We start from the raw sequence: 19,308 nt of genomic DNA, 5'->3' as shown, positions 1-19,308 counted from the left end.
CAAGTGATAGAAATGACATTAAATGGGGGTCCGTAGCCTAATGCATGTCAAACTGGGGGTCCTTGAAATTAAAATGGTTGAGAATCACTGCTAGAGCCGTAAAAAAAATCTTCTCTTATGGGGGTCCCTGGCATATCTTTTGGAATGGGGGTCCGCGGGCTAATAAGTGTCAATTTGGGGGTCCTTGACATGAAAAAGTTTGAGAACCACTGCCTTAGAGGTAGCGTAACCCCTATTGAAGACCCCTAATATGGTATTATGTTCACACTGGGAATATTTAGGTCAGTAAGGATATATCTGTCTCCTCATCTGCACCAGCAAAGCAAATTTCAGATGTAGATCTGCTATTTTTTGAAAAATCGTTTGAACTCAAATCTTTGCTTCTGGGTGTCCCTGGCACAAAACATTTTCAGATGGGGGTCTGCGGCCAAATGTACAATGTTCTGTCCTTGGCATGAAAAAGGTTGAAAACCACTGATTATGAACAGTCTATGATTATGAAGCATCAATGAAGCTGTACACACCTTCAGCAGCAGGGGGTGGTATAAAAACATCAACTCACTACCACGTTCAGTCTTGACGACCAGTGCATACGTCGTTGACTGGGAAGTCAGTCCGTTCATTGTAAACCATGTTGTAAACACGGAGCTCAAGCTGAGAGAGAGAGAGAGAGAGAGAGAGAGAGAGAGAGCTGCCATAACTCTTAACATTCCACTTTAGAATAGAGTTATTAACAGTTCCAACATGACTTTACTCCAAACACTGAAGTCCCTGATAGAGCAGCGTCTCTGTGCAGCAGCAGAGGACATCTTTATGGACGTGGAGAGGATCCTAACAGAGCAACACACTACACACACACTGCTGCACATACACACAGCAGGTTGGTACACACACACACCAGTGGTGGAATAAAGTACTACTTTTTATAATTTTTTTTTTAAACTTACTTTAGTAAAAGTATCAATACTGCAACATAGAAGTAAAAGTCCAGAATTCAAAATTTACTTGAGTAAAAGCACTAAAGTATTGGTATCAAAATGTACTTAAAGTAGGCCTACCAGTAAGCAGGGGGAAAGACTCACAAGAAAGCACTGGTCCTGTATTAGTAATATGATATTGCTGGTAGAATTGTGGAACAAAAATGTATTAAAAATAAATAATAATAATCAATTTGTATTTATAATGCACTTTACATTTATAAAACGAATCCCAAAAGTTCTACCGCTTCTCTCCTCTTTCTAGATCTCCCATTGCTATCAGTGTGTAAAGAGGAGGTTTACCCCGAACCGCAGGAGAGGAGCTCCAGTCTGGTCCAGGAGGAAGGCAAGGAGGAACCAGAGTCTCCGCAGGAGGAACCAGAGCCTCAACAGGTGAAAGAGGAGGAACAGGAGGAGCTACTTCTAAGACCGGAGGAGGCTGATGATGGGTCAACTCTGACATTATCAAGCTGGAAGGAGAATCTTGACACTCTCTCAGGTAAAAAAAACAAAACAATCACTTTATTACTGCTAATTATTGATGCTTTGTTTTGTTCTCTCTCTTACTCTTATCATACGAATACAACCCTGAGTACAACTTGTAAGAATCGGGCATTCGTGGATTGAGTGACACAGCTAACCGTGTCCCCCCCCCCCCCAAAGAAATGTGGCACACAAACAAATAGTTACGTATGTAACTACGGTGCTTTAAAGCACTGGATATTCCCTTCGTGCATGCGCAGTTCGAGTACTTGTACCAACAACGTCACTTGAGATCCTGTGATAACCCAGAAGAGGCTATATATCTTCCGGTGGTCACCAGGGGTTCAGTCCCTACAGAATCTTCTAGCGAGAGAACACGAGGATACTGAGTGACATGAGTGCTCTGACAGTTTCATCCCGGCTGATCGCCAGAGGCGGTGCTTTAAAGGTTTCATGACATTCTTTTTTATTTATTTATTTGGACTTTGTCACAGTCCATTAATCCTGCCCCCTCTCCTCCCCGCCCCTCCGGGGTGGAGCAGAGGCGATGATTGACAGGCAAAATCCCTCAACAGCGACACCCGCAGGAAAATAGTTTTGTTATTTCATTGCAACTGAAAAGCCTCAGAACACACAGAGAAAAAAACCTGCCATGGCTCACTGGAGTGGATTTTTCAGTTCAAACATTTTAATACACGTTTGAAGGACCTTGATGAAGACTTTTAATGTTTTGTAAATCTGAATGTCATGAAACCTTTAAAGCACTGGATGACTTAGCGCACACGCTAGGCAAGCATGCACACGCGCTGTGCGCGCACACATCGCCATTACCCTAAAACGTCTTCCCACGGCCCTGACCACGTAAACCTTCCATGTGGAAGGAGATCGGCCTTTACCTAGGAGGGATTGCAGGAACTCCAGGATGATAGGCACAGAGCATTGCACTGGGTCTTCACTCCGACCCCTACACCAGCTGGAATACAGCTTCCATCGGTTGTCGTACTGTAACCTGGTGGATGACGCTCTCGCGTTCAGGATGGTGTGCCTAACCGGTTCTGCACAGCTGCTCAACAGCGATTCGGGCCCTCCAGTAGCCAAACACACAATTGGAGGTGTCAGGGATCGGGATGCCAGATCCGACCTCCTAGCTGCGCGAGTAGATCTTTCCTGTCGGTGAGGCGCCATGGCGCCCCGCAACAGAGTTTGTGGAGCAGAGGAAACCATGTCCTCCCTGACCAGAAATGGGCCACCCGCAATATGGTGTGACCCTCCTGCATAACTCTCTGAAGAATTGGACGTATCAGAGGAAGAGGTGGAAATGCATATAGCTGTGCCTCCGGCCAGGGGTGAGCCAGGGCATTCCTGGCTCCAGAGGGCTGGTTATCTCCGCTAGGGAGAACCAGAGAGGGCAATGGGTCGACGCCTCCGAGGTGAAGAGGTCCACCCCTGCTCTGCCGAAGCAGCCCCAGATGGTGTGCACCACATCTGGATGTAGGCACCACTCCCCCTGATGGAGGCTTCTGGCGGGAGAGGAAGTCTGCCGGGTGGTTCTGCTCTCCCGGTAAATACATTGTCCGTTGGCTGATCAGGCGGGGGGCTGCCCACGTCAGGAAGTCCGTGGACACCTGTAGCAGCCGAGTAGATCTGCTCCCGCCCTGATGATTCATGTTATACACGGTCGATGTGTTGTCCGACCATATAAGGACGTGCTTGCCTGCCAGGAATGACAAAGTGCTGTTGGGCCAAGTGCACCGCCCGCAGCTCCAGTACGTTGATGTGGTCGGTATGGTCTTACGCGGACCACACCAGCCCAAGGGGCAGGCGTAGGTGCCAACGGTCTTCCTGGGGGATGGAACTGACCCCATAGGGCCACCCCTTGAAATGCACGCCCTGCCTTTCCATGGGACTAGGGCAAGGAGACACTGTCGTGACACTATGAACTCTCTGTGTCTCGGCATCCAAGTGGAAGCTGTTCAGCCACCCCTGCAGGGGGTGCAGCGACAGCAAGCCCAGCGGAACAACAGCCGCAACGGATGGAAGTTTGCCCAAGAGGCGGAGGAACATGAGAAACGACAACCATCTGCCTCGCTGGAACACGGGCAGTTCTAAGATGTCGTCCACCCGGGCGGTCAGCTGTCATGGTTATGGTATTTAAGGTCAGACCAATAAATGTGGTGGGTTGGGATGGTACAGGCAGCCCTTTTCTATATTTACCTTGAGCCCCAGGCGGGACACGTGGGACAGGAGACATGCTGTCTCTTCGGCTACCTGCACCTGGGATGGTGCACATATCAGCCAGCCGTCTAGGTAGGACAGGATCTTCATGCCCTGGGACTGCAGAGGCGCAAGTGCCCCTGCCACGCACCTGGTGAATACCCTTGTGGAGAGTCCAAACGGTAGCACCCTGAATTGCCAGTGGCGGCCTCGGTAGGCGAACCATAGGAATTGCCAGTGTGGGCGGGCAATGGAGACATGGAAATATGCGTCCTTCAGGTCTATAGAGGTAAACTACTCCCTGTGGGCAACAGACTGCAGCACACCTGCCGTGGTCAGCATATGAAATGGTATGACCTTCAGATACCTGTTAAGTCCCCTCAGGTCTAGGACGGGGTGCAACAGAGGGTCTACTATCTCGATGGTGCCCTGGGCCAGGAGGGCGGATAGCTCCTGGTCTAATGCAAGGGCCCTTGCCGGGTCGCCGATGATGGAAGCTAACAGGTCTGAAGCTGATGTGAAAAGTATCCGACAGCCGGCCCCCTAGCCTCAGTGCCTGGCCCCCCGGGCCCTAGGAGCCCTTGGTGGGGGTCTGCCAGGGTCCGGGGCTCGGAATTGCGGCGAGCGGCCGAAGTCCCGAGAGTCACGGTCCTGCTCTGTGTAGGACGTTGATGGAAGTGCTGGCCTCTAGTGTGAGCTGGTGGTAGGCGAGCTCGGGGGGCAGCCGAGAGGCTCCTATCCCTGTTGGGGGGGAGGCATGCGCCGCAGACCTGCCAGCTGCTGCCTGGTCTACCTGGCCTGAATGGCCTGCTCTAGTGCTTCCAGTGCAGCCGGGCCAAACACCGCTCCTGGCTCCACTGGGAGACTGCGGAGGGTTCTCCTGGATGCCTCATTCAGGTTCGACTGCGAGAGCCAGACCTGGCGCAGAGTCTGGACCAGGATGGACATCCTCCGTTCAAATTCCAGTGACAAGAGCCTCCATTAACGTGTTACAGAAGGTGATGGAGTCTGCACTTGCGTTGCCTTCCTGCAGAGACACTGAGAAGGCAAGCATTAGGTGCGAAACCGGCTGTGGCATAAGCCCTAGTGAGCAGGTCGTCCGTGATCCTGCACTGTGGTCGAGGGCACTTTGCGTCCCGCCACATCGGGGAGATGATAAGGGATGAGATGCCAGGCTCGATAGCTGGCATACGATCCAGGCCAACCCTTGCAGCGCTGTGAGAGAGACTGGTGCAAGCTCTCACGTCTCTCCAGGAGGTCTGTAGCTTAGATAGTCCTCTGCGTGGGGAATGGTTAAGGCAGTGGAAGCTGTCCTGTGCCTGAAGAAGGCCCTTGCAGGAGCTGACTCCGCCTGCTGTGGTATGGCCAGCCGTTGGTGCTCTAGAGCCATGCGCAAGATGGCTCGCATGGAACCGTCCTCCGTCTCAGCCAGTGAAGACCGGGCTGAGGAGTGGGAGCTTGGCTCTGGTGCCTTGGAAGCACCGTCTCCCATACCTTCCTCGTCATACTCGCGGAAGTGAGTGGTTGATGCCGCCAGAGAGAGCGTATCGTCTTCTGGGGTCAGTTCCGGCACTGGAGGAGTAGGCACCCCGGCCCCCACCGTAGGGGAATCGGGCCGGCGGGCCATGAGCATAGACCAACCTTGCGGGCAGACTTTTTCTTGGAAGGGGGGGGGGGGGGAAGCAACTGTATGCAGGGGGGAGTCGGCGTGCACGCGCTCTTTGCCAACAGAGGTTGATTATGATAATAATACAAACTTAAATATCAAATTTAGTGCGGATGCTGCTGCAAGCAGTAACCTACCTTGGCCGAAGGAGAGGGAATGAAGACCCTTCCTTACCGGTGAGGTGTCAGACTCTACAGCGTCCGCACAGATTTAGCACCGCTCAATGGGGAGATACGACACAGTTCCTTGAGGGCGAACGTTCGCTACTCAGACCTCTACGGACACAGAACTACTAGCGACTTAACAGTGATTTAAGGTAGGTTTGTAATAATAATGTAGTTCAATGCAGATTTTGCAACCTGCGAGCGAGAAGAAAAAATGGACTGAACCACTGGTGACTGCCGGAAGATATAGCCTCTTCCGGGTCATCTCGGGGTCACAAGTGACGTTGTTGGTACAAGTACTCAAACTGCGCATGGACAAAGGGAATATCGGGTGCTTTAATTCACTGCCTCTGGCGGTCAACAGGGATGAAATAGAACTAGACTAGTTGCAGGACCCATGCTCAGGTGCCAGTCACACACCTGAAGCTCAAAACGTGAAGTGAATACCAACAGAACAATATTACAGAGGATGTTGGCAAAACATTTTGGGGGGTGCTACCCACATGGTTAGCTGTGTTGCTCAAGATTTTTATAATCTCTGTAAAAAGTTACATTTTGCAGCTTTATTTTTGTTTATTTTGTTGATCTGCCTGCCAGTGTCTGTCAACTCAAAGACATTATCACACCACAACCTGCTCTGCTCCAAGTCACCGATTTCCTGCATCAAGTAAGTCACCATTTCTGTTATGCTTGAAAGTGCCAAATGTTAAAAGGACCATTTCACCCAACGTATCTTGATATTGGTCTGTGGACAGTTCAGAAACCTGCCAACCAGTGACATTTTTATTTAATTAATTTTTGTATTAATGCGAGAACAATTACTTCTATTATGGCATGCTAACTTTCCGGGAATATTATCTATTATGTTAAATTCCTCATTGGGAGAAATGGGACAGACTTTTTTTTTGTAGAGGACTACAGTGATAAGATATAATAAACTTAGATTTGCAGCGCTGTTGCAGCACATGCAGTTACTGTTAAAGGCACGCTATAAAAATGTCCTAGAGAACAATGATGAAGGACTTTTAATTCACAATGCTACTGCTGTCTAGAGCACTGGTTCTCAACCTGTGGGTCGGGACTCAAATTTGCTTTAATGTGCAACATCGTTTTCTCACTCGCCAGTAAACAAACCAACATACAGTATACGTTTATACAGGGTATCTGCACATTTATAGTGACAATTTAAGGACTTTTCAATACCTCTAAAATAAAATAAAAAATATACTAATGATTAATAACATTACTGCGTGAAAAGTAATCTACAAACTATTTGTCGAATATTAGAGGCAAAAACTTTGGAAATAGCCTCATCTCCAAAACATTTTAAATAATATTCACAATATTTATCTGTGGAACCGAGTCAAACAAAATGTAAAGCCTCGCCCTCAACTCCTAGTTCAAATATGATTTATTTCTTTTTTTAAATAGGGGGTGGGGGGGTCACTGCCTGAAAAGCTGAAAAGGTCGAGAACCACTGGTCTAGAGTATACTATGCTTGGCTTGTCAGTGATCTCACTCCACCACACTCTTTTCCGTTTATATAGGATGCTGGAACCTAGTGATGTGTTCAGGGCCAGAATCCTATCTGCACTTCCCAGTCTCCCTGTAGAGGTGGTGGGCCGTGTGGTGGAGAGGCTGACACATCACGGAGCACGGACAGAGGAAGATCTGCAGTATGTAGGAGAGCAAGACATCAAAGGGCTCATGAAGCCCATTCAGTGCAGAAAACTTCTGAATGCCTGGAAACGGACAGGTAATTATTTAAGGTTTCAGATTTCTTATTTCCAAAACACTGTCCACATGGAATTAGCAGAGCAAACATTCAGATTTACTTGATATTGATTTGATTTGATCAACGGTATTGCATACTCAGTGAGCACACAGTATCCTGCTGCAAATGTGGCAATAGCAAATGTGGTAATAACCTTCCGACTACCTCTTTTCACTGACAAAAACTAAGCTATGATGACTAAAACTATGACTAAATATATTGGGTGTGTGCAAGTGTCGTGCTCTGAAAATAGCCGATCGACAAGTAGATTGGCTATTTTTAATACACAACTAAGTATAAATCAGGCATTATGCCGCCATCAAGGCCTGTCAAAATACATTTTACTCTGTAGATTTAGTCGACTAAAATCGTATGATATTCAGTCAACTAAAGCTAGACTAAAACTAAATGGAATTGTATTCAGTCAACTAAAGCTAGACTAAAACTAAATGGAATTGTATTCAAAAGACTATGACTAAAACCAAAACCAAAACTTGCTGTCAACATTAACACTGGATGAATGTCTCCATTCTAGAGCCTATGTCCATGTCTGCCCCACCAAGGCAGATGTCTACATGTGTCCCGCTGGACCAAAGCTCTTCAGTTTCAACAAGCAGTCCCACATTCTCTCCTCCAGCATCACCCAGATACTGGCCTGACAATTTCAAAGTGAATTGGGACAAAATGCCCCTCAATCTACGCACAGCCCTCCGGAATGGAAAACGACCTTCGCCGGAAGATAGGCGACAGATGGTCCGCGTAATTGTCGACGACATGGAAAGAATCGCAGCGAATCCACGCAGAGCCGAGTGTCTCGTCGTCGCAAGGAACATCATGGACCAGTATCCTCAGTCATTTATAGATTCAGTGGATGACGCAACAAAAAAGAGGAGAACAAATCTGAAGGGAGTTGCTTACGATACTCTTCTATCTCAAATAACGTCACGCGTAGGACATGTGAACAGAAAGAACCCTCTCGCTCGTCACAGAAGGTCGTCAAAGAAAAATCGGGCTAAACCACCACAAGGACCTCCAGACGCTTACGGCTGCACACAATGGCAACCTGAGCTTCCACCCGAGGAGACGGAAGAATCTCTGGAAAATAAGAGACGAATGCTGACGGAGCTCTTTTCACGTGAAGGTTCCTCAGGAACGGAAAGGGCAGATGTGTCAACGCTGATGGAAACGACGTATTCCTTGCAACGCCAAATGATAAACGCTAATCCAGCGCCAGGTTTACACCATGTGAAGCAGCAATGGCCATATTTATTTTTCCCAAGGGGCATGTGCACTCATTTTGAACGGCTGACCGATGTTCCGATTCTCCTGAAGATCAGGGCTTTTCACGAAGAGCATGGCAGCAACATCGTGGAGTTCTTCAAACGAAACCCTACAAATGATGCTGTAAAGGCTGTTCTCCACAGGACTGATTGCAGTGTGACTGCTGCAAACATCCTGCAGGTTTTAATGGCACACTTCAAGGAGCCATTGGATGCCCTTGTCATCCAAACTGATGTACGATTATCTTTATCTTTGTTACAGTGTCTTAAACAGTATTATTATAGTTAGACATTTTCTTCTTTCTTTACATTAACTCTGTTCCATTTTCTCTAAAATTGTAGTTCATTGTCAGCCAGCATGCATCTGGAAGGTTTAATAACTCATTATGTTTCTGTGCTTTTTTTTTAAAGGAGTCTGCTACACCAGCCTTTGTGCAGTTGACTGTCCCACTTGTTGACACCCCACGTTTGATTGTGGCGGGTGAGTATGCAATGTTCAATGACAATACAATATGGATAGTTATACCCTTTGTTTACAAAGTGGCTAAGACTACAAATTAGACAGGGCCTATATTACAAACAGAGTAGAGTACAGAAGTCCTGACGTCACTCGTTCATCCCCAGGTTCGTAAAGTAATTTCACTATGGAGAATAACATTGGGTCATCATAGAATCGTCTCATATAAGAATTGTGGTCCAAAAATAAACAAACGAACAGGCGATATTGTCAGTTATATTTGATACAGTCTGTTTCTGGCAAAAATGTAACTAAATCGGCGGAAGTAACATTATCGTTTTCTCACCGTCAGTTGATGCTTCATATCCATAAGAGTAAAACCGCCAGGGTCATTTGTTTATTTTTGGAACACAGTTCTTATTTGACACGATATTAAATACGTCTATGGGGATTCAGAATGGGGGTGGAAAACCGCAAACCAGGTAGACGAACCTAGGATGTGTAAATTACGTCAGACTTCGGTGCTCTATAGTATTTATAATAAAAGGCTAAAAGAAAGTTGGCAGGAATAGATGCCTTTTCTAATATCTAGCAATGCAAACAATAAATAATAATAATACTTATCTATCTATCTATCTATCTATCTACACACACACACACACACACATTAAATTAACTGAAACTTCAAATCAGATCATTTATTTGTGCTATGAGCTTGTAGATGTGCTATTTTAGAAACATTTAAACATTATTTTGTGCAAATCGTTGAATATATATATATATTTTATATAAACTATAAACATTTTAACTCAAATCTTTGCTTCTGGGGGTCCCTGGCACAAAATCAGTTTGAGATAGGGGTCCACAGCCAAATACATGTCATTGTGGGGGTCCATAACATGGAAAAGTTTGAGAAGCACTGGTCTACACCCTCATAGTTTGCAGTGACGCGGACTAACACGAATGGGGGAATAGGCTCTATGCACAGCAGCCATATTATCACTTCCTTCCCAGGTGTTACCAATGATATTAATGAAGGCTCTGTTCCATTTAGTGTAGCACAGTGGTTTCCACGACCCCCATAACTCTGAGAGTGTACAAATGGAACCAAATGGACCCTTACGGGTCCATTTGGTTCCATTTGTACACTCTCAGAGTTACACACCTGTAAGGGGCCATTTGGAAGCCCATGAGGGTCCCTGGACCCCAACTGTAGACCCACTGGTGTAACAGAGTGTTTCCAGTGGGCCAACATGCACAATATCAGCACCCTGACTCCAATCTACCTTACAATTGGAATCCACAGTCGAATGTTTGCGTGTGTGTAAGTTGCATCACTGTTGCCAGATTGCGCGCGAGCAACAAGCAACCAGCTTGATGCAAAAACACCGCACTGCGCACTGCGCATGCGTCGACGCACTTTCCCTAACCAATTACACGCCACTTCACGCTTACAACTCCTGGACATGGCAACCCCGGCAACCCCGCTCCCCATCCAAATACTGTCTGTCTGACTCTTTGGGAGGGTTGAACGCAGCGCACGCCGTCTCGCTGGGCTGAGCGGGCTGCTTCATCAATCTGTGCCGCACATTCTGGTCCTGCAAGAGCCTGTGTGAATACATAGATAGATGAACGGGTGAAATGTGTCCGTCTCTCAGTTTGCTTTCGTTTTCGGTTTGCGTCTGGAAACACTGTTGCTCTCGCTTTTGGTTTGCGTGTCCAAAACATCTACAGCCCACTACACGAGAGCCTCGCGCCAGCGACTAGACGGAAGGGTCGCGTAGCGACCCGCACCTCTAGTAATGGAACAGAGCCTTCATTGGTAACACCTGTGAATGTCATCATAATATGGCTGCTGTGAATAGAGCCAAACAGAAATAACAGATTTTCATACTTTGTCATACAACGATAAACAATCAGAAGAGATTCGCTCTATTATTTGTGCCATGTGTATTAACTGCTATATTACAAATCTGTAATTTCTTTCTTTCTGTTCAGGTCCAATGACAGAGTCAAACCAGCGATGGATGATGAGCATAGAAAATCAGGTGTTGTGTGAAGGAACGTCCTTTCTGGATGGACTCGCTGTAGTGATCTCCTCATACTACAATTTCAACCTACAGTATCAGCATGATGCAGCGTGCACACTGGAATTCATTCAGAGGTAGGAGCTTTTTCCACACATAGTGAACTACTAGGGGTGTAACGATACATTTTAACAGTGATTCGATACGCATCACGATACATGGTTGACGATACGATACATGGACGATATTGGTTAATTCATGGTGATAGGATTTAATTATTTAAAATCGATACAGTAACTATTTAGCACAAAAATATCTGTTTGAAACATGTGGATCGTGCCGGTTTTTTAAGGGAAGAATGTATTATTATGGAAATAAATAATTAAACACAGTGATTCTCTGGCAAATACATGGACATTGTATATGAACACATATGGACAAACCCGCACCTTGACATGAACACAGAGATTACACACATTTATCGATAAACCAAGTGTTGCGATATGGAATGGAAAAGTTATTAAACCCCTCTTTTTCTTTTTTATTCTTAAAATTGCTAAATACAACGCACAACAACTTAGTATTGATAAAATTAATTATATGCATTGCACGTTGCATCATGCGGTGTGCACACTGGAATTCATTCAAGGTTAGGAGCTTTTTCCACACATATTGTACTACACAGCTTGACTTGATTGACCTTTTTTCACACATCATTCTCCACTAACCACTGATGATGACCACTGTTGCCTCTGACACTAGAACAAGCTACTACAAACATTACTGCTGCCTCTATTAACCAATTTAGACCTGAAGCCGATTCTAAAAATGTCTTCTAAATCCTAACAGTTTTCTGAAAAACCTATGTTTCGATGACATCGAAACATAGGTTTCGATGTCATTGTATATCTGATATTTTTAAGTAGTCCAAGTATAAAACCTTTGGATCACTTCCTTTTAAACCTGATCACTGGTGTGAATTGATTCATATTGATAGTAGCACTTGACCTATCCTTGACGACCATGTAGTCTTATGCAAAGGTTGGCATGTGATTTGGATAGCATGTTATTTTAGACATTCATTGATAGAATACTTTATTAGTCAGAAATGTAAACAGCAATCGGTACAGTAAGACATTAAGGCTAAAAGGATGACACAAAACAGTACTGGAGACTTGTTTCCATGAGACAGATGCCAGGTTAATTCGTTGACCTGGCATCCCATAGTTTCCATGTACAGATTTTGTATGTGTTTTTGATATATTATACTGTTTAGGTTCTTGGTTTACCTATGATCCTAAATTACTGAGCGACTACACCAGGGGTCTTCAACGTTTTCAGGCCAAGGACCCCCTAGCTGAGAGAGAGATGAAGCAGGGACCCCCCTGTATATTGTATAAAATGGTGTTTCAGATTAAACCTTTTTTGTTTACTTGGTCTGCTCTTTTTTTCCCCTCTACACCTATACCTCTTTGCCAAAAATAGCCGATCTACAAGCTCACAACGCCTTGCAGCGCGAGGCGTTGTGAGCTTGTAGATCTGCTATTTTTGGCTAAAGTTCTCCTCAGAAAAGGGATGCTAGGGTTCAAGTGGTTAAGGTAAAAAAAAACAATCATATCACACAAAGATTTGGCAGACCCCCTGTAGTAATTCTGAGGACCCCCTAGGGGTCCCGGACCCCCTGTTGAAGACCCCTGGACTACACAGTTAGTCTCTCTGGATAAAGTGTGTATGCTAAATGCCTACATTGTAAATTGATACACTTAGTGAAATATGGCAATCATTATGGTTCAATATTCTTCACCCACTACATTGTGCTGAACAGGCTCTTGCTTGATATGTGGCATCTGTAGATTGATGCCACCTGAACGAAGAATGTTTTTTTTTGTTTTTCAGAAGCTGCATTGACATCAGTCCTGAGGGTGGCACAAAAGCAAGCCAGGAGATGATGGTGCAAAGCAAAAAGGGCGGGGAGATGGTCAGAAAGAAGGTGACACCAGTGAACCCGCATGTCAGCGCGCTCATAAAGAAGCTCATCGACTTCAAGTGGAACTTTGTGTGAACTTTAGCTGCAGTGCTATTTGAGCAATCTGAAAAGAAACTAGTACCACGGTCTCGACAGTGTGTAAATCCAACTAAAACCTGTACCATTGATTTATTTTGATTAAAACACTATCAGGGTGCTTGAATTCCACACTGTTCTGTTAAGATGCTGCTGTGTGCTCCGCACGCAGCCTGTCAATCTGTGGCCCCGCAGTCTCCCCGTCTCAGGCTGTGACTAAGCTATAGCCTACGTCACTCAGAGGGGGAGTTCTTCTATAGGACTGAAATTCTTCCGAAGAAGACTAGGGATCCACTGTTCGAGTGCCCGCTTCACTTTCCTCTAGTGACAGTTTCTCAGAGGCTCTATTCACACTCCTTTCCCGTTCCATAGTTCTGATGTTAGTGGGATCATCACAATAGCCACGCTTGTTCCGAGGATGGACGGATCCGACAGGGTTAGGTTCCAGCCCTGACCAGCAGCGCTCAATAAATGTAATTCACACTTGTTTCCAAACTGCATTATAGACGTTATAGAACTGAGGTCTAAAATAGCAGTGATTCCCCCCGCACAGGTGACGTGGCTTTTCATTTCGTTTGTCCTTTAGGTCAACTTCCAAATAATGTAATAATACTAAGCAATTTTAAAAAGGCATTGGAAAGTGGCTTTTTCTTAAGATTTGTTTCTTCACCTGAGGTTGTCCATATCCTACTTTGTAGTCAGACCACTGTTACTTAACTTGAATACACCCTTCTTCTAGACTCTGTTTAAGACGCATCATAATGTAATACTTAATACACAGGAAATGACTCACCGGAAAATGTAGATGAAAAGACAATGATCACTAAGAATGACTTCCAATAATTCTCCAAAAAGGTTTATTGACAATATGGAAGAACGTGCAAGTTACAAAAATGATATAACAGCAAAAATGAGAAAATAATAAAAGTAGTAGAATATGGGATAACTTCCAAGTCAATCAGCTAAATATCCCGATGCCTATAGAGCTATATAGCTTACAGACTTATTGGAGCTTACTATGAAAGTCTGCTCGGCTTGTGTGTGTGTGTGTCTGTGTGCAGTGCACTGCCTGGGTGCGGCCGACAGAGTGCGCCAGAGTGCAGCTACAGTCAAAACACAAACACCCACACACACACACACACACACACACAAAGTCCGTAAATACACAATATTTTCGAGCTGCGTTCGCTTCCAGCGTTCGCGCGTCTTACTTGTGGTTATACTAGTAGGAAGATTTTTTTCAAAAAAGTATACAGAAAGTGTTAAAATTATGTTTTTAAGTGGACACGCCTCCAGTTCATTAAGTATACCTGGTTCTCACCTTAGCACCTCCTCCACCACCTTAGCACCACCCACCTGTCCTAGTCCCTCCTCATGCCCACACCTGTTGTGTTATGATAATGAGGGGGAGAGTATGTTTTTACTATGTCACTAAAGCGCTGTTTTTCTATTGGCACGTTTGACCCTCAAGGTTTCAGCCTCCAGGTAGAAACTCAAAATAGTCAGAGAAGACATAAAACACCATAAAAACACCACCAGGGGGCTTAATGAAGTTCTATCAACCTCATAGACACATGAAAAAGTGCAAAACCATGGCACCACCTCTTTAAGTAAAAGTCTTCACTATTGTCAAATGAAGAAAATGCAATAATCCTAGACAGAGTCTTCCTACCAGTAGTCTGCAACACGTGGAAGGTTTGTTCTGTCTTGCTGCTTGCCTTGGTAGAGTTCACAGAGAAGATTGTGCGCACATCCCACGCCTGTATTTAGGCCAGGTGCTGGACATCAAGGGAAGAATCAAGGATAAGAAGAAGAGTCCGCACACTGTTATCAAGCTCCAAAAAAACTCACTTTTTATTCATGCAACGTTTCGACCTTCTAGGTCTTCATCAGGCAAATGCGTTGCATAAATAAAAAGTGATTTTTTTGGAGCTTGAGAACAGTGTGCAGACTTACTTCTTCTTATCCCTGCCTTGGTAGAGTTGAAATATCCTACCATCTGGGATCTCTTGTCTGACTTTAATGTAATGACTGACTGTAATGTATCTGTGTTTAGCTGGCGCCTAATATTTCACCAGGACATAAGAGTGAGATTCTGTTTTCCTACACATTCCCTCCTTATGGGTTTTACACGTGCTAATGAATCATTGATTCATGCCATAAACATCTCATAAAAACGTTAAATTCATTATTGAAAACCTGCATTAATACCAAAAAAGCATTTTGTTTTATCAACGATTGTTTATAAGTATTAGTAACTAGGGTGATAGGTCGAAAAACACCAGTTCCAATGGTTCCAGGTACGTTAACGTCCACAAACGCCATGAGATGGTCATTGGCCGAGTTTGACCTGTCGAGTTTGATGGTGCAGGTGGACCTGTACCGGTACAGGTCCAGGTGGACCTGTACCACATCATTTTTCTTTCCCCAAATTAGATTTTAAAAAGTTATTTTTGATTAAACGTTATCACAAAAAAGAGACTAGTACTTCACTGGCAAGTGGAGGTAAAACATTTTTTTCAGCAGTTTTTTAACCATCTGTTAAAAAGTTAGTTTGATCTTAATGATTGCCTTGATTGTTTGATTAAAAAAAAAAAAAGTGTCACATTGAGATAAGGATTAAAACAAAACAAAACATAAAAGAAGCAAATAGGCAGGCATTAATGTTTAAAAGTTGCCTGTGTTGCACTGGTGATAATTATGTTTGTTTTATTTTAATAAATAATTGATTAAGAAATGCATAATGACTACTGTCCATTTGTTATTGCTGTGGTTATATTATTAATTATTAGTAGTAGTAGTAGTAGTACAAAAGTGACATTGATCAACAAATGCAGGACACATACTGTACATTCAGTTTATATTAGTGTAAATATACATTCATTTACTGAGAAACTGAGCAGTATTATGTTGTAAATGTACAGTAATACAGTAATTACCTGCAACATTTCTAGCATTCTACTGCAATTCTAAAATACAGGAAGAAACTGTAAAACATACAGTATCTATCTTTATACAGGTGCATCTAAACATTTCATTTATTCTGTAATATAGAAAAGTGAAACTTTCATGTATTCTAGATTCATTGTGCATACATTACATTATTTCAAACCTTTTTAGTTTTAATGATTGATGATTACCAGCAGATGACAAGAGTACCCATGACACCTTCAAGCAACTTCTGCACTTAATTTGGAAATCAAGGTCCCAGAGTGTCTGGAGGCAGAGTATAGAGTCAGAGTATCTTGAGGTCCAGTGAGACGTTTCCACTGTCAGTGATGACTTGGGGTGCATTATGTTACAATCCTCTCATAAGGGTTGGAAAGTTAAGTCGTTTTTTCATGGAGACTCTTTTCTATTTAGGTTTGCATGATTTTTACAATGAATTATTTTTAAAACATGATTTTACACATGGTTTTAATCATTAATAGAAAACCTTTTATATACACCATTAACCCATTTAGGGTGGGAACGCCTATTTGTAACTATACCTTTCACGACGGGAAACCCCTTTTGGGGTCGTTGTTGCTATGTACAGTATATAGCAACATACATTTTTTTACATTTTTGAATAACGTTTTTCAGAAAACTTAGGTCAGGATTTAGAAGGCGTTTTTAGAATCGGCCTCAGGTCTAAAGTTAACTACTAGCAGAAGAATCAAGCTCAACCAAACTGGTTACAATCATAACCATTAACCCATGTACTGTACCTTCAAAAATAGTAAATGATACAAAAAGAATAAGACAAGAGTATGGCAAGCGAGCACGGGACAGCACTACTACAAGTACTGCCAAGGTCCACAGGTGTTTGGTACCCTTAACCCATTTAGACCTGAGGCCGAATCTAAAAACGCCTTCTGCCGTACTGAAAACTTTACAAAAATGTCAATAAATGTATGTTGCTATATACTGTACATAGCAACAAGAACCCCAAAAGGGGTTCCCGTCCTGAAAGGTATAGTTACAAATAGGGGTTCCTGCCCAAAATGGGTTAAGTAGGAAACCCCAACCAATCCTGGGAAGCGCTGATGATTGGCGCCCAGCAACTAGCGGATAGGCATCACCTGGAAATAACCACACACACTCACAGACCCACATTCTGACACACTTCTACAGACACACACTACTGACACATGTAACACATGCCATCTGCTGGTGTTGGTCTGCTGTGTTTTATCAAGTCCCGACACAACCAGGGGATTAGAGCATGTTGTTTCCGTAAATTGACAAGCTTTTAAAGAGATGCTGGTTTCTTGGCACCTGCCCACAGTGCCAAAACTACTAGTAATTGGTTTGCTGACCATGGTACTGTATTACTGTGCTTGACTGACCAGCCAACTGGCCTGACCTGAACCCCATAGAGAATCTAAGTTGCATTGTGAAGAGGAAGATTGGGGACACCAGACCCAACAATACAGATGCGCTGAAGGCTGCTATCAAAGCAAACCTGACCAAGCCCAGACCAAATTTTGAGTGTGTGAATTGACATACATTTCAGATGGTCAACATTTCTGTATTCTAAATCCTTTATTTGAGTGGCCTTATGCAATATTCTAATATCTTGAGGTACTGGATCTTTCATTTTCTTCATTTTGAAAAACAAATGATGTTCCCACTAAGCACAAACCAGATGGGATGGCATGTCGCTGCAGAATGCTGTTGTTGCCATGCTGGTTAAGTGTGCCTTGAATTTTGAATGAATCTCCAACAGTGCAACAGAAAATTTGGACTCATCCGACCAAAGGACAGATTTTCACTGGTCTAATGTCCTTTCCTTGTGTTTCTTGGCCCAAGCGATTCCTTTACTCCTGTTGATCTCCCTCAGTAGTGATTGATAGACATATGGTTTGGAAAACAGAGCTAACACTGCATGGGAAAAAATGCAGTTCAAGCATTTAATAGTTTTCTCTGATTTTATCTTTTTGCCTAGACTTCCTGCACCTCCGTGCGTGTAAAGAGGAGGTTTCCCCTGACCAGGAGAGGAGCCTCATTTTGGCCCAGGAGGAACCAGAGCCTCCACAGATTAAAGAGGAACATGAGGATCTCCTTCAAAGACCAGAAGAGACTGATGGGTCAACGGTGACATTGCTATCAGTGAAAAGTGATGATGATTATGAAAACAGACAGACTGAGCCTCTAGTCAGCACCTCAACTGGACACATGGAAACACATGCCGATGTAGAGGACTGTGGAACATCACAACCAAGTAGCGATGGCCAACTCTTCTCTTACAACTGTTCTGTATTTGACACTGTAGACAGTGATGAGTGGAAGGAGACCAGGGAAGATCAGTCAGCTAACACACTGAAATCACACAAGACGCAACACGTGGTAGGACAAGGATTGTTTTTGAATAACACATTGTCTCGAGACCTGACGTCATCAAAACAAACATTCCTGAGTCACACAGGGAAGAAACCCTGTAGTTGTACAAATTGTGGCAAACACTTTAATTATACTAGTTCTCTGAAGGCTCACATGATGACCCATACAGGGGAAATGCCCTTTAGTTGTACATTATGTGGCAAAGGCTGTGGTCGCACCAATGAACTGAAAATACACATGAGGTCTCATACAGGGGAAAGACCATTTAGGTGTACCTTGTGTAGCAAAGGCTTTAGTCAAATGAGTGATCTGAAGATACACATAAGGATTCATACTGGGGAAAAACCCTTTACATGTACTGTTTGCGGCAAAGACTTTAGTCAAAAGAGTAATCTGAAAAATCACATGAGGATTCATACTGGAGAAAAACCCTTTAGTTGTGCAGTTTGTGGCAGAGACTTCAGTCAGTTTGGTAATCTGAAAAAACACATGAAGACTCATGCAGGTGAAAAGCCCCTTTAGTTGTACAGTTAATGGTAAATGCTTTGATTCAAATGCACATCTTAAGGACCACATTTGTGCAGGTGTTATGAAACCCTTTGGATCACGCGATAGGAGTTTATAACACATGTACCAGGCTGTTGAGCATAAGAGGTGCAAATAAGGGAGACCACACAAGGTTATAAAGTGCAAAAGGTGTTTTGTTTTGTTTTGTTTTGTATTTACATTATTTACAACATCTATATGCACAGGGCAGTAAACCAAAAACAAGCCAGGGGACACGGAACACACAAAGACAAACTAACTAACTAGTAACTAGTAGTGGAAACAAAAGCCTGCTTTTATAGAGAGGCTTTTATAGGCTAACAGATGGGTCTG

At 43.9% G+C, this 19,308-nt stretch overlaps 1 protein-coding gene across 1 annotated transcript; it reads left to right on the top strand.

Moving 5' to 3' along the window:
* Window positions 1-699: 699 nt before the first annotated feature.
* On the top strand, window positions 700-18,948 carry LOC311043551 (uncharacterized protein). Its single transcript, XM_084054847.1, has 9 exons — window positions 700-880; window positions 1,243-1,476; window positions 6,102-6,171; window positions 7,052-7,260; window positions 7,814-8,793; window positions 8,970-9,039; window positions 11,014-11,179; window positions 12,939-13,032; window positions 18,035-18,948. The coding sequence occupies exons 1-9, from the start codon at window positions 745-747 to the stop codon at window positions 18,185-18,187; spliced, it is 2,112 nt and encodes a 703-aa protein (XP_083910973.1). The 5' UTR covers window positions 700-744; the 3' UTR covers window positions 18,188-18,948.
* Window positions 18,949-19,308: the final 360 nt, after the last annotated feature.

This window comes from Gymnoscopelus microlampas (assembly GCF_963454915.1).
Source record: "Gymnoscopelus microlampas genome assembly, chromosome: 4".
In the NCBI taxonomy this organism is placed as follows: domain Eukaryota; kingdom Metazoa; phylum Chordata; class Actinopteri; order Myctophiformes; family Myctophidae; genus Gymnoscopelus; species Gymnoscopelus microlampas.
Note: the sequence above shows the minus strand (reverse complement) of the source record. Positions and strands in the feature narration are given on the sequence as shown.

Coding starts and splice junctions, on each gene's coding strand:
- LOC311043551 (XM_084054847.1), top strand. CDS start 745: ATGACTTTACTCCAAACACTGAAGTCCCTGATAGAGCAGCGTCTCTGT. Junction 881..1,242: donor GCTGCACATACACACAGCAG/GTTGGTACACAC, acceptor TCCTCTTTCTAG/ATCTCCCATTGCTATCAGTG. Junction 8,794..8,969: donor CCCTTGTCATCCAAACTGAT/GTACGATTATCT, acceptor TTTTTTTTAAAG/GAGTCTGCTACACCAGCCTT.